At 33.2% G+C, this 12,612-nt stretch overlaps 2 protein-coding genes across 3 annotated transcripts; one reads left to right on the forward strand and one right to left on the reverse strand.

Moving 5' to 3' along the window:
- Positions 1-2,301: 2,301 nt before the first annotated feature.
- On the reverse strand, positions 2,302-4,993 carry LOC141659442 (calcium-dependent protein kinase 24-like). Its single transcript, XM_074466308.1, has 8 exons — positions 4,340-4,993; positions 4,034-4,157; positions 3,812-3,955; positions 3,579-3,731; positions 3,233-3,348; positions 2,998-3,165; positions 2,663-2,896; positions 2,302-2,561 (listed from the first exon to the last, which is right to left on the reverse strand). The coding sequence occupies exons 1-8, from the start codon at positions 4,841-4,843 to the stop codon at positions 2,397-2,399; spliced, it is 1,608 nt and encodes a 535-aa protein (XP_074322409.1). The 5' UTR covers positions 4,844-4,993; the 3' UTR covers positions 2,302-2,396.
- Positions 4,994-5,671: 678 nt separating this feature from the next.
- On the forward strand, positions 5,672-12,200 carry LOC141659450 (putative protease Do-like 14). 2 transcript variants are annotated; one of them, XM_074466321.1, is made up of 10 exons: positions 5,672-5,807; positions 5,916-6,056; positions 6,144-6,352; positions 6,433-6,725; positions 6,808-6,961; positions 7,214-7,335; positions 8,719-8,839; positions 10,500-10,592; positions 10,856-10,980; positions 11,977-12,200. In XM_074466321.1, the coding sequence occupies exons 1-10, from the start codon at positions 5,786-5,788 to the stop codon at positions 12,014-12,016; spliced, it is 1,320 nt and encodes a 439-aa protein (XP_074322422.1). In that variant the 5' UTR covers positions 5,672-5,785; the 3' UTR covers positions 12,017-12,200. The 2 variants fall into 2 exon arrangements, with proteins under 2 accessions (XP_074322422.1, XP_074322430.1); XM_074466329.1 differs by having other exon boundaries at positions 6,901-6,961.
- Positions 12,201-12,612: the final 412 nt, after the last annotated feature.

Below are 12,612 nucleotides of genomic sequence, written 5' to 3' on the forward strand. Positions count from 1 at the left end.
GGATATTTAATTATACTAGCATAATAACCCGCACGGGTCATTTTCTAGATTTTTTTGTACATCATACAATTATATTAGAAACATTTTTAATCGTTTTCTTATTGATAAATATTGTATAACGTCTAAAACATATCAAATACAAGTTGAGTATTTATCAATGTGTATGATTTCATGTAAAATATTAATAACGTTCATAACGTTTTTAAATATATCTCATTAACTATAATACATATTTTCTTATTTGTATCATGTAATTTGTATTTATTAAATAAATACAAGCATGGTAGTCACTGTACTGTACGCGTAAAAGAAAAAAATTGTAGTTAATCCATCAAATATTGTCAATATGTTTATAAAAAGAAACTAAAAATTAACATATATGTATATTACAGAACCGAGTAAATTTTTTGAGTTTTGGTCAAATAAACCCGGAGTAATGAGGTATTTTATTACTAAAGTCATTACTAATTTAAAATTATTTTACTTAATTTAAAAGGATTAGTAATGTATAATTAAAGTGGTAAAGAGCTGCAATCGTAATATTCAACAAAGTAGAATTTACAGTTCAATTAATATAAGTTTATTTTTTAAGAAAAATATTATTTCTTTAATTCAACGTTTATGTTAATTTAATATCATTGCTAATGTCTGAAGTCATTAACTAAAGTTGATCTCGGCCATGTATTTAGCTTTTAATCATCTCCATTATACAAAGTTAATTTTATAAGATGTCAGATTATTGTCAATTCATAAATTAAAATTGACATAATCTATTTAGTTTTTAACACATTGAAAAAAACTTAAATTTAATTGATCATTCTTATTTTCAGAACATAAAAGACTTTTGTTATTTTCTTATAGTATATATATCAATAACTCTGAAAAAGCCCGAAGGATAGCGGCTGCGGGTTACCTACGATAAAAAAAATAACTCTGAAATACAACATCAAAATTAAATCTTTTAATATTGGTTAAGATAAAGTCACATGTGTGTTTATGTATGTAAATTATTATTTATTATATTTTTGAGTAAATTATGTTGGTCTCGTTTATTTATATTCTAGATATCTTGGTCATGTATATATCTAATTGTTATTGAGTAAATTACTCAAACAACATGTATTTATGATTATTCAAAAATTATAATTATCTAATAAATAAATTATAATTATTTATATATCGTAGTCGTGGTAGCACTAAAAATTAAACAATATTTATTTTTACTCAACATAGCATGAGTCATGGATCTGATATAAAAATAATTCATATATCATCAAGACTAACTACTGATATTCAAATTTTTTTTTTCAAGAATCTGAAGATAAATTTGTACTAATATCATCATTCAAATTATTTTAAAGTTTCTTTCATTTATGATACTAATATTTCTTTTTATAGTAACTTTATAACATTATATATTATTTTTCTAAAATTAAATATATGATATTATAAAATTTATCCTTATTGGTAAGATATTCTCGTCGAACTCGTAATTTAAATTTATTAAATCTAGATAGTGATGATGTATTTTCGGCCGGGTCATGTATTCAAATTGCGAGTATTTTTCAAAATGGGTAAAATTCTGATTTTGAAGCTAGTAATTTTGATGCATAAATCAATTGACTTGATTCTATAAAGATCCCAAAGATATTAATTTTGTTGGTAATATTTTCTCGTCAAACTCGTAATTCAAATTAAACCTATGTAGTGACGTGGTATTTACGGGCATACCATTTAGTTAGATTTCGAGTATTTTTTGAAAAATGGGTCAAATTCGAATTTTGAATTCGAAATAAATCGAAATACGCTAATTATAACTAATCTAAATATGTAGTACATATATATATTATTTATATAAGTGTATCTCTTTTTAACATATAAACAAATTAATTATATGTACAATTTATTTTTTATTAAAAATATATGAGACATACTTTTCAAACTAAATTATTTAATAAATAAGATAATGATCCGTTTATATACTGTAATTAACTTTATATCTCAAATTCAATTGTTCAAAACTAACTCTACAAATATATTAGTAATCATGTTTAAAGTTAAATAAATTGTCGTTATTTACGACACTCACATATTACGTGTATGATAAAAAACTTAATTAAAGTGTGGCGTAGTGGTAAATTGATGTGCTTGTGAACTTGAAAACGCAGGTTCAAATTGTTTTATCTAAATTTAAAATACAAGGGTAAATTAGTCATTTCAACGAAACTTTTTAATCTCATGAATTTATCCCCTTGTTATCCTATTATATATTTGTATCTAAATTCTTATGAAAGGAAAGAATGGCGGAGAACGGAATTAAAATTTCTGTCAAAATTGTTGCTAATTTGTGCAATTCACGTAATTCAGATGCAAGATTTGTCTCTCATTTTCTCTGATCACCGTTTCATTGTTTTACATGCCTTTACGTGCATAGTTTTGTCTTTGAGTAATTTCATGCTCAGTGCATTAAGCATTACTCTTGAGTAGCGTCGAGACGCCATCTTCCAGTCCATGCCTGTTTTCATCATTGCTGCAAATTCTTGATAGCTGATCCGACCGTCCTGTAGAGTCATTACACGACAACAATCAAATACGCTTACTTCACTCATGTATTCCTACCTACCTCATCACTTCATCCATAATCTTTAGTTGCACTTTTTACCTTATCCAAGTCAGCGTCTAGTATAATTTCATGTGCAGCTTGATCACATATGTGTTCTTCATGGTCCTCAAACAAAGCTTCTCTCAACTCTTCAAACTCTATGTATCCACTTTTGTTCTTATCAAATGAGTTGAATGCTTTCTTAAGTTGTTCATCACTGCTTATTCTTTTCAAGTGTACCGCAATTGTCACAAATTCCTCACAGTTTAATGTCCCATTCCCATCAAGATCAGCCTGGATATATCAATACATTTATACGGAAAAAAATTAATCAACTCACATTTCTTTGACAGCCAGTGTAAAGTTTGAAAAGAACAAAAATATGAATGACTTACAGCTTCCATGAACATCTGAACATCAGGATCAGAAACATTGTTGTCATTATTCATTAAGCCAAGTTTTAGCTCTTCGAGTGTCAGGTTTCCATTCTTGTCGGTGTCCCACGTGTTGAACATCTCTCTGATTTCATGTATTTCTTCATCTGGCAAGCTTGCAGCTACCACCTACACGAATTTTAAATACCTCAACGTATGACGAAATAAGTCAAGTAACTGAAGCGGATGAACTTACTCCAAGAACTTTCTTCTTGAACTTGTTCATCAATGAGAACTGTTGGATTCTTGTTCTGACATGCTCTCCTAGAGGAATATCAGGAACTTTATGGGCGTTTTGGATCCATCTATGTCCTGGATATAACAAGAACAGGTCCATTACTTCTTTCATGTAATTTCGCTAAATAGTGGTGCTTCTTGTTATGTAACCAGTCCATTTAAAACCTAAACGTGTCAGAGTAAGGCCCAAACATGATCTTATACTCTTTAACCCTTCTAAGCTACATACCATGATTCTGACACTAGAGTCCACGACCACAACGGATATTAGAATATGACAAGTTTTAAGATAGTGTGCAACAGACCTAGAACTTCTTCAACTGTCATCCGACTACAGGGATTTGGATCAAGCATGTGTCTCACAAGATCTTTGGCATCTTCAGAAACCTTCGGCCAGGGTTCCTTACTGAAATCTAGGCGACCCTTTATGATTGAAAGAGCAATTCCCTCTTCAGTTTCTGTAATTACAAGAACCAGTGAATGACTAATTCATAAAATACGAGTAAATAAATATTAGTAAGAGGCGCGATATTGTTACCTGCCCAAAAAGGAGGAACTCCACATAGTAAAATGTAAAGAATCACCCCTGCACTCCATACATCTACTTCTGGCCCGTATTTTCTTCTCAGAACTTCTGGTGCCATGTAATAAGGGCTTCCGACAATTTCTTTAAAACTATCACCTATATGGAAATGATCACAGGCAAAAAGTTATGGATGAAACAAGTAATCTGGCTACATAAAAGGGCATATACACTTACCAGGCTTAAAGAAGATAGAGAGGCCAAAATCAATGGCCTTCAAGTGGGCATTTTCATCTTCACTTGCAAATAAAAAGTTTTCAGGCTTCAAGTCTCTGTGCATTACACCATGGTCATGGCATACCTAAAAAATAAAAATCACAAGTAAACCGATTACACTTTCAACTTTAAAGTCTGGAACTAAAACCGCTGTTAATTAGTAGTTAAACAAGATTGTAAAGTAGTAATTCTTGTAAGGTGTAAAATGTACATGTAACAGAACAAAATCATGGACAAAATGTTGCCTGTAGATGTATGTTCACATACCTTGACAACCTCAAGCATGGTTTTGGTGACAATAGCCGCGCCTCTTTCACTATAATGGCCTCTAGCAACAATTCTATCAAAAAGCTCACCACCACCACAAAGCTCCATAACAAGATAAATCGCCTCTTTATCCTCGAAAACATCTTTATACTTAACAATATTGGGATGACAAGGCAAATGTTTCATGATCTCAACTTCTCTCCTAACATCTTCCACATCAATCTCTGTCCTTAACTTGTCTTTCGATATCTTCTTGCATGCAGCTTTCTCTCCATTCTGAATATCGAGGCATTCATACGTGACGCCAAATTCTCCCCTCCCCAGCTCCCGTCCAATCGTGTAGAGTTTAGAAATGTCATTGCCAGATGCATCCTGCAAGACAGTAATGGAACGCGAAAAATGATGCAATTTACCATGGTGCCAGTTTCCAGAATAGGCTTTGATTTGCTTGGTTTTCTTGAGGAGGGATGAGGGAACGTTCAAATTTGACATGCAAGTGCCCATTGGGATGTTTTAAGCATCCCAATGGGGGGGCAATAACAAATTGGACAGAGGAAAATGTAGGCCAAAAGTTGTTTTTAGCAGAGAATGAGAGATGAGATTTCAACTAGGACGCTGTCTTTTTCCTCCTTGAAAAACACAAACTGCAGCTTGTGGCTGAGTTTGTTCCGGGAATAACATTACCTTTATACATGATGAAAATATTATTTATAATCCACTACCTATTGATTTGCAAATCAGTTTTAAGAACTATTTTTTTTTAATATTTCTTTATGACTAGTCATTTCTAGTTCCCATTATATATTTTTGATATATTTCATTTATTTTCCATTGTAAAATAAAAATAATATACTTGTAATTTGCAATCAATTTATAAATTTTGGTTTACTATGTTTAATTTTATTTTTGTTTTTGATAATTTATGCTTAATTTTCCATTCTTAGTATTTTTAAAATTTCTTGAAGGCTTTGTATTTCAATTGATTTTTATATTAAATAATATTAAATTAATGTGTGCTATAATACATAGAATTGTGCGTGTACAGAAATTTCCTTGGTATATGAGTTTTATTTGTTAAATTAACAAAAATTTTAATCTCTAACACAAGTTAAGATTATTTTTTAACATATATTTGATAAAAAATTCAATGCTAGATTATTTTTGTATTTACCCAGAATAATGATGGGATTAAAAAGTTACATAGAGAGTTAATTTTTTAAAGTCATAGGATAATATAATATAAAAAAATAGTATAGTAATAGTACAAGTTGTTTAATTACTAATTGTATAACTACAAGTGAATTGTTAAATAAGGTAAGTAATAAAGTAATGAATAGGTTTAAATAACAATTAGTTTCAAAAAAAAAAGAAAAGGGTTTAAATAACAATTACACATCGGGTATCAAGAACCCTAACTTGAACTTGAACTGCTGCTCTGCAATCATCATGGCATGTGGTATTCCAGATGGTTGGTATTATAGGAATAGGATTGATTAAGTTTGTGTTTGTATATTTGTTGTTTTCCCCAAACCCAATTACAAAATTACAAAATTACAATTGTTGTTGTTTGTTTTAGTTGGAGGAGTTTATGATAGAAACATGAGAGAGCTATATCGCGAGAATGATGAATTCGCTGATTTCTTGGATTTTACCTCAAAGATTGCAGCTTTCAAAGTTTCCTCATCTGTCGTCAACGTTATCTCTCATAATAAACCGGGTACTTATTGCTTATTACTTCAAATTACTTACTCTTTTTGTTAATGGGGGTTTTATACTTAGTGTTGTTATCTTCGTGTTGTTATAGATGATACTATAGGCAAAACAAGGATGCGATCTGCCTCCTCCAGAACAGGCCCTTTTGGGTATTGGGTCAAATACTTTAGAGGATCAGGGATTATTATTCAATGTCACAAGTCACCCAATGACGAAGCTACTTTTATCAGTATTGTTTTGACTCATGCTAATCTTTTTGTGCGTAAAAAATGTGCACCAATACCCCCTTCTGAAATCGAGGTTACATCGTTTACCCTTTTCCTTTATTACAATTCCCCCCGCCCCCCTTAACTAACTTGAGAACGATACGCTCTTTGCAGGTTGATGTTGCTCTATCAAATGGTAAGTTATGCAAATGTGAGGTGGTTGCTTGTGATTTTCATTATAACCTTGCAGCTTTAAGGATTATAACCGATACACCTTTACAACCTGCAAATATGACATCTTTGGACAATAGCTTATCTATTCATCCAACTCAACCACTTCCTCTAGACCGGGACGGGCTTAGTCCACATCCTAATTTATTTAAGATTCTTCCCGATGACAAAGTCATAGTCCTTTCACGGGTAATGAATGATCCACGCTGCTTCTTCATTAATGTTGGTCATTTCAGGTATTGCAAAATATGATGTTTTTTAGATAATGTTCTCCTTTTTTATTGAAAGCATATACTACTCACCTACAACAAAATGCAGGTGTTATTGTTATAGGAAGCTTTCTCCAAATTGTGCTCACATTATCCACGCTCTAGTCTGCCTTATATCTCATGTTTTTTTTCATTTCTTCAGCTTGAAGCACCCCTCAATCAACTGTAACGAATTATTATGCGTGAAGGGCATCAATGGGAATGTAATAAACCCTCTCTCTCCCCCTCCCCCCCACACACACTCACACACAGTGATGTCTTATGCATGAGTTGCTTATACTTCTGATAGACCGATTATACATGGTGGGGTGTGACCTATGTTGTGGCTGTCAACATTATTTTCTTGTGAGATTTAATATTAATCTCAGCATGTGATTCTACTCAAGCTGGTTTCATAGGTTAAGACTAAGATTAGTCTTAATATGCTTACACTGGTAGTTTATTGTTGTTTTCAGAACTGCAATGGTGGTCCAGTTATCAACTATTCTGGAGAAATGATCGGAATCATGTTCCATGATTCATCTTTCTTACCATCCAATATAATTTCAAGGTGGTGGAAGCATTATAAAACTTACAGGTTAGTTAGATACTGTTAGATCACTGTGCATCTACATGTTCCATGATTAAATTGTCCTTTCTCTTTCTTAATCCACTTAACATCTGGATAACTTGATCCTTGCTGACTTTAGCTTTCCACGATACTCTTTCCAAGTGTTCCTCTTCTTTCCTTGCTAGTTTTCAACACTTCATATCAATTTATTCACCTTGTATTTTGATGGATACCAGTACCTTAATACTAATGATACTTATCTCTTTCTATGACCTCTTGTTAAATTAGACAGGCATCATTTTTATGCACCTCATGTGTGTTAAAAAAAATACGGCATTGCATTAACATGTGTGGGCATCTTAGTTCCTATTGATACTGAGGCATCAAGATATCAGCTTTGTTTTCTCGGACTCGGCTGGAGGTGTCCAACTATAAGACTCAGCAATATTACTAAAAGTTTGCATTGTTTTTGGCTAAAATGAATTGTCAGAGTGTCCATACCCATGTCTGGCTTTCAAGTATCCACACAAATATGTCAGTAAATTGAATAGTTGTTATAACAGGTCAGGGTCTGAGAACTAAGGAGTCACTAGAACCTTGCTGGTTCTTTCTTTATAAAGTATTTTTTGGTGGCTGGTATGGCTCAGGACTTAAGTAGTTACCTATCTGGATTAAGTAAAGTAAATTCATCTCAACTCTAGACAGATCATGATTAATATGTTTGGTTAGATACCGACTCAGAACACCAAACATTTTCTCACCTGCCCATGTCTTGATTGTCTTTTTTTCGCTCCTTCATGCATCACAAACCCTCATCTTTGTATATATAGAGAGATCCCTCTTAAAAAGGGAACGAGGGAACCTTAGATTTAGAATGAGATTTGAAATTTTTTTAACTTATTTTAACATTATAATAGTCATTACATAATTTTTAAAATCAAAGTTTGAAACAACATTTATGACATTCAAAAACAGATTCTTAAAATTCATGAGATTCAAAAGTAGATTCTAACTTTTTTTCATGATTTTTTTAAAAAAAATTAAACAAATTGTTGTTTGAAATTAACTTTATGGAAGCACAATAAAAATAATAAAAAACAGTTCTACCTTTTTTTAGTTTTAGGATTAATCTTTAGAAAAGGGTTCTCTCGTATCCTTTTTAAGAGGGTTCTCTCTTGAGCGCTGGCCTATATATATATAATTCTAAGCACGCAACGACTGGTTGACTAGTGACCGACTAGGCGACTACTTGATAACAATGCCTAGGTTGCGTCTTTAATATTTTCTTAGTGATTGTTTATGGTTCAAATACTTGTCCCGCTGATAGATCTTATAGTAATAAGGCAATAAAACAAGTTTACTTTTCTAAACTATTATAGCATGTGCATAAGCTTGAGCTATCTGGAACAGGGAATTCCGTCGACCATGGATTGGGTTTAGTGTTGCAAATCTTTATACAGCTGAAACAGGGTTTTTGGAACAGTTGATACGAAAGTTCCCCAGTTTCTCCACCGGTGTACTTGTAGTACAGGTATTTTTCTACTTTTTTAAGTTTCTCTGTCATGAATCACTTCAAAATTTCTCAATGTTTTACTAGTCATTAGGCATTTGTTATCTTTTGGGCGAAAAGAAATTCATGTGATTTTAATGATTTCGATATTATATGCATTCTAATGACTTAAAAGTTGAGATGCTTGTTCGATTCACACAAACAGTGCAACTCCTAAAACTTAAACATCTGACTTCACTTCCTAAAAGTTCTAAAGTTCTTGGTTCACAAGGGAAGTAACTTCTTAAGGAAATTCTACTCTCCCATGGGAAAGTAGGTAAGGGACTTGCCTCACTTTGTTAAAAATGGAAATTCTGTTTGAACTTTCGAACAGGGACCCTACCCAACACATCCCGCTATGTTTTGTCATGCCAACCAAAGATGTACTAGCTTGTTTATCTATTCATGTAGTTCTCTAGAAACAATCTACGTTAAAAAACTAATTGTTGTTTTTGTGAAATACCTGGCCAAGTTAGTAGCTCAAGTTAAAAGAGGATCACTAGAATTTACAATTGATGGGGTATGTCGTATAAGTATTATAAGCTGTAAGGAAGGTGAAAATGATGACTTTCACCTGTCAATTCTTGTCTTGAACTGTTCTTTTCTAGTTAAATAAAAAGAGGCCAGGATGCTCTCAGCCAGATCAGATTACATGGTAGCCTAGTTTTTCAAAACATCAACTATCTTATAAATTTTAAGTGCTTCTCCATCCCCTAGCCCAAAGTTTGTGGTGTGCATTCGGTTAAAACCAAACCAAACCGAATTTTTTTCGGTTAACCGAAACCGAACCGAAGTATATTCGGTTTTGTAACCAAACCGAAATTAAATTTTCGGTTATTATCAAAAACCGGATTTTATAACTGAAATTAAAATAAAAAATACCAGAACGGCAGAATAACATTCTTAGAATTTTAGTTTACAACTAGTCAGCAGTTACCGACTTACCGTCACCAAATTCAGAAATCAAAAGCAGAAGTCAGCTTCAGAAGTTTTTACATATTAAAACCTGAATAAATGTTACAAAGTGTCCATGAGAATTTTTATTGTAATATCTGCTCCTCTGCTAGTGCTAACAATCACTGCTCATATTTTTTTATAAAATCTGCTTCTTTAAACCGAATGGGTTGGCTCTCTGAATCGATGGAGAGAGGCTAAAGTCGATAGGCGAACTCGGTTTTCCGGTTAACCGCGATTAAAAACCGATATACCGAAAAACCAGAATTCCGAAATTTTCACTATCAAAATCGAACCGAAATTTAATATTTGGTTAACCGAACCGAAATTTTTCGGTAATTTGGTTCGGTTTTCGGTTAACCGAACCAAATGCACACCCCTACCCACAGTAGGTTACTCGGTCCCAATTAAGTTCAGGTGGTAAAGTAACCAAAAACTATTATGTTCCGCTGCAACCAAATTCTCCACAGGATTGCAAAAGAAAAAAACACCATACATTTGGTAGCTTGATAAATTTGCTTTGGAAATGAATAACACCAAATGTTTTCTTCTATTTTACCTTCCTCGATTGAAGAATATATAACTTGTATGAGTGTTGGCCCTTGTTTAAGCTAGTCATTGTATGTATGATTTGATGTTTTTGCATTATTGCTGACTGTTCAGTTATTATTTTTCAATTGTGAACCAGGTTGAGGAAGACTCTCCAGCATACCACTCTGGAATATGTGACTTTGATGTTATCGTAGAAATTAATGGAGTAGTAGTCCAGAGTACTTTAGAGGTATGTTGTTGCATACAATGACTTTGATTTGACTTTGAATATGAACTTTGGTTTTTCAAAATGGTGAAAATCTGATGCAGTTTATTAGAAATGTGATTTCACATTCTTGTGGACATATATTGCTGCAGATTGACCTCTTCAATTCTATATTGCACAGTGCCTTACATCTACGAATCAATGCTTAGCTATTTTGTGATATAAATGATATAACTTACACGGGACGTTTAGGCTAATAGTGTGGAACTGTCATGTTTTATTTCCAGTTCTTTGAGAAAACATGGGACAAGGTTGGAGAATCTGTGGAGCTTAAAGTTCTAAGAGAAAGTACCGGTGGCCAATTAAATATAAGTACTGCGATTGGCGAGGTGACACCCGAGAAATTCCCCAAGTAAGTGTGTGGCAGTTTTTTTTCGAGCATTTTATTGGAGTTTTAGGATTTTACCTTATTCCAAGTTGTCAAACGTCCTCTAATACCTTACCTTCTCTTGAACTAAAGTTAAGGGTTTTTTTATTGCATAAGCATCTAGTCTGTAGGATTTAGTTTACCTCACTTTGTTGTGTGCTTATAGTAGTTGCTTCTTCATTCTCGAAAAGTGTTAGCTAAGGCGCTGGTTTGGGTGGGTTTCCGGTTAAATTTACAATATTAGAAACATAGACCAGTAGTTGTCATTCGTTTGTTTCTTCACTACCATCAACACCTCTGACCAGTTCCTGATATTACAAAATGTAAGAATGTAACTTGAAGAATGCAAAAATGGTAACCTGAAGCACCTAATAATGGGGTTATGGAACTATGCAGGCAAATGTCACTTTTTCCTTGAAGTGTATATTTATGAGGTTCTTTAGGATCCAATATCAATCTTTAGATCGAGGAAAGTATAATGCATAACACTGGTTAGACCAATTGATCCAACCTGTTAAGACACCTGAAATTATATCAAATCACAGTTATGGAATCCCCCAACTACGAAGAACACTCATAGAAGAGGGGCTACAGAAGAGTTCATGAGTAGTTACAACCTAGTTGTTCAGGAGTAGGCGGTAGGAGGTTACAAGACACATTAAACAACAGTACAAAACTGAAAGATCCAGCTGCTGATACAGCTGTCTGGTCGAGCAGCATAGTGAAAGGCTATCCTTTTGCTTTGTCCCAACTCCTTGCCTTTGCCTATCACTTTCAGACTCTTTTGGAACTCGATATACATGGAACGATCAACTATGCATAACACTTAACAAGAATGGATCAGGAAATTCTCGAGCTGACCTGCCCAATTGCCACCTTATTATTAATGTTTTGTCGTGACAAGCATTACCAACTTCCAGCAAGTCCATGGAAGTTGTGTACTCACATACGTTTGCTAATATTGTCGTTTTGCTTTTGTAGTTGGGTGATGCGTTACAGGGAATTGTTAAGTCACAAGTAAATGTGATCATGACATGTCCTTGCCAGAATCTGTTGTCATTCAAGTGGTTGGAGGAAGTGCTTCTCTAGGTTTGATTGATGAACTTGTAATGGAAGATCTTTATATATGGATTGTATTGTATCCCTCCTTTTCCAGTACAATCTATGCCATCAAGTGTTGGGTTTGGCTCAATACTTCATTAACATTTTGGTTGTGCAATTCATGTTTGATAACAAAAATATAAATTATTTACACAAAATGCACATAATGTACAATTTAGTCATACCTGATGATCAGCAATATGCTCATCCATTTTTCTAACTTTAGAATTATAAATTTAGAGATATCTGCAACTTATCAGTTATTCATTCACACATATGCAAGTAGTGTTAATATTCTACTTGGCAAATAAACAGTTTCGTAATCTGTCTGCATCCCAGATATGTTCCTCACGTACGGTCGATTATTGCAGAAACAAGGGTTCAATTCTCTTCTTCACCCTACAATCCTACATACATTGATGCACTATATCAGGAAAACCATATACCGTACAAGTTTGACAGTATACCTGAACACTGTATAAAGCAAATGAATGCTAGAAAGATAATACAGCAGTC

The sequence above is a fragment of the Apium graveolens genome, chromosome 1, assembly GCF_009905375.1.
Source record: "Apium graveolens cultivar Ventura chromosome 1, ASM990537v1, whole genome shotgun sequence".
Lineage (NCBI taxonomy): Eukaryota > Viridiplantae > Streptophyta > Magnoliopsida > Apiales > Apiaceae > Apium > Apium graveolens.

Coding starts and splice junctions, on each gene's coding strand:
- LOC141659442 (XM_074466308.1), bottom strand. CDS start 4,843: ATGGGCACTTGCATGTCAAATTTGAACGTTCCCTCATCCCTCCTCAAG. Junction 4,158..4,339: donor CCATGCTTGAGGTTGTCAAG/GTATGTGAACAT, acceptor TTTATTTTTTAG/GTATGCCATGACCATGGTGT. Junction 2,897..2,997: donor TTCAGATGTTCATGGAAGCT/GTAAGTCATTCA, acceptor TGATATATCCAG/GCTGATCTTGATGGGAATGG.
- LOC141659450 (XM_074466321.1), top strand. CDS start 5,786: ATGGCATGTGGTATTCCAGATG. Junction 6,353..6,432: donor TACCCCCTTCTGAAATCGAG/GTTACATCGTTT, acceptor CGCTCTTTGCAG/GTTGATGTTGCTCTATCAAA. Junction 10,981..11,976: donor ACACCCGAGAAATTCCCCAA/GTAAGTGTGTGG, acceptor TTGCTTTTGTAG/TTGGGTGATGCGTTACAGGG.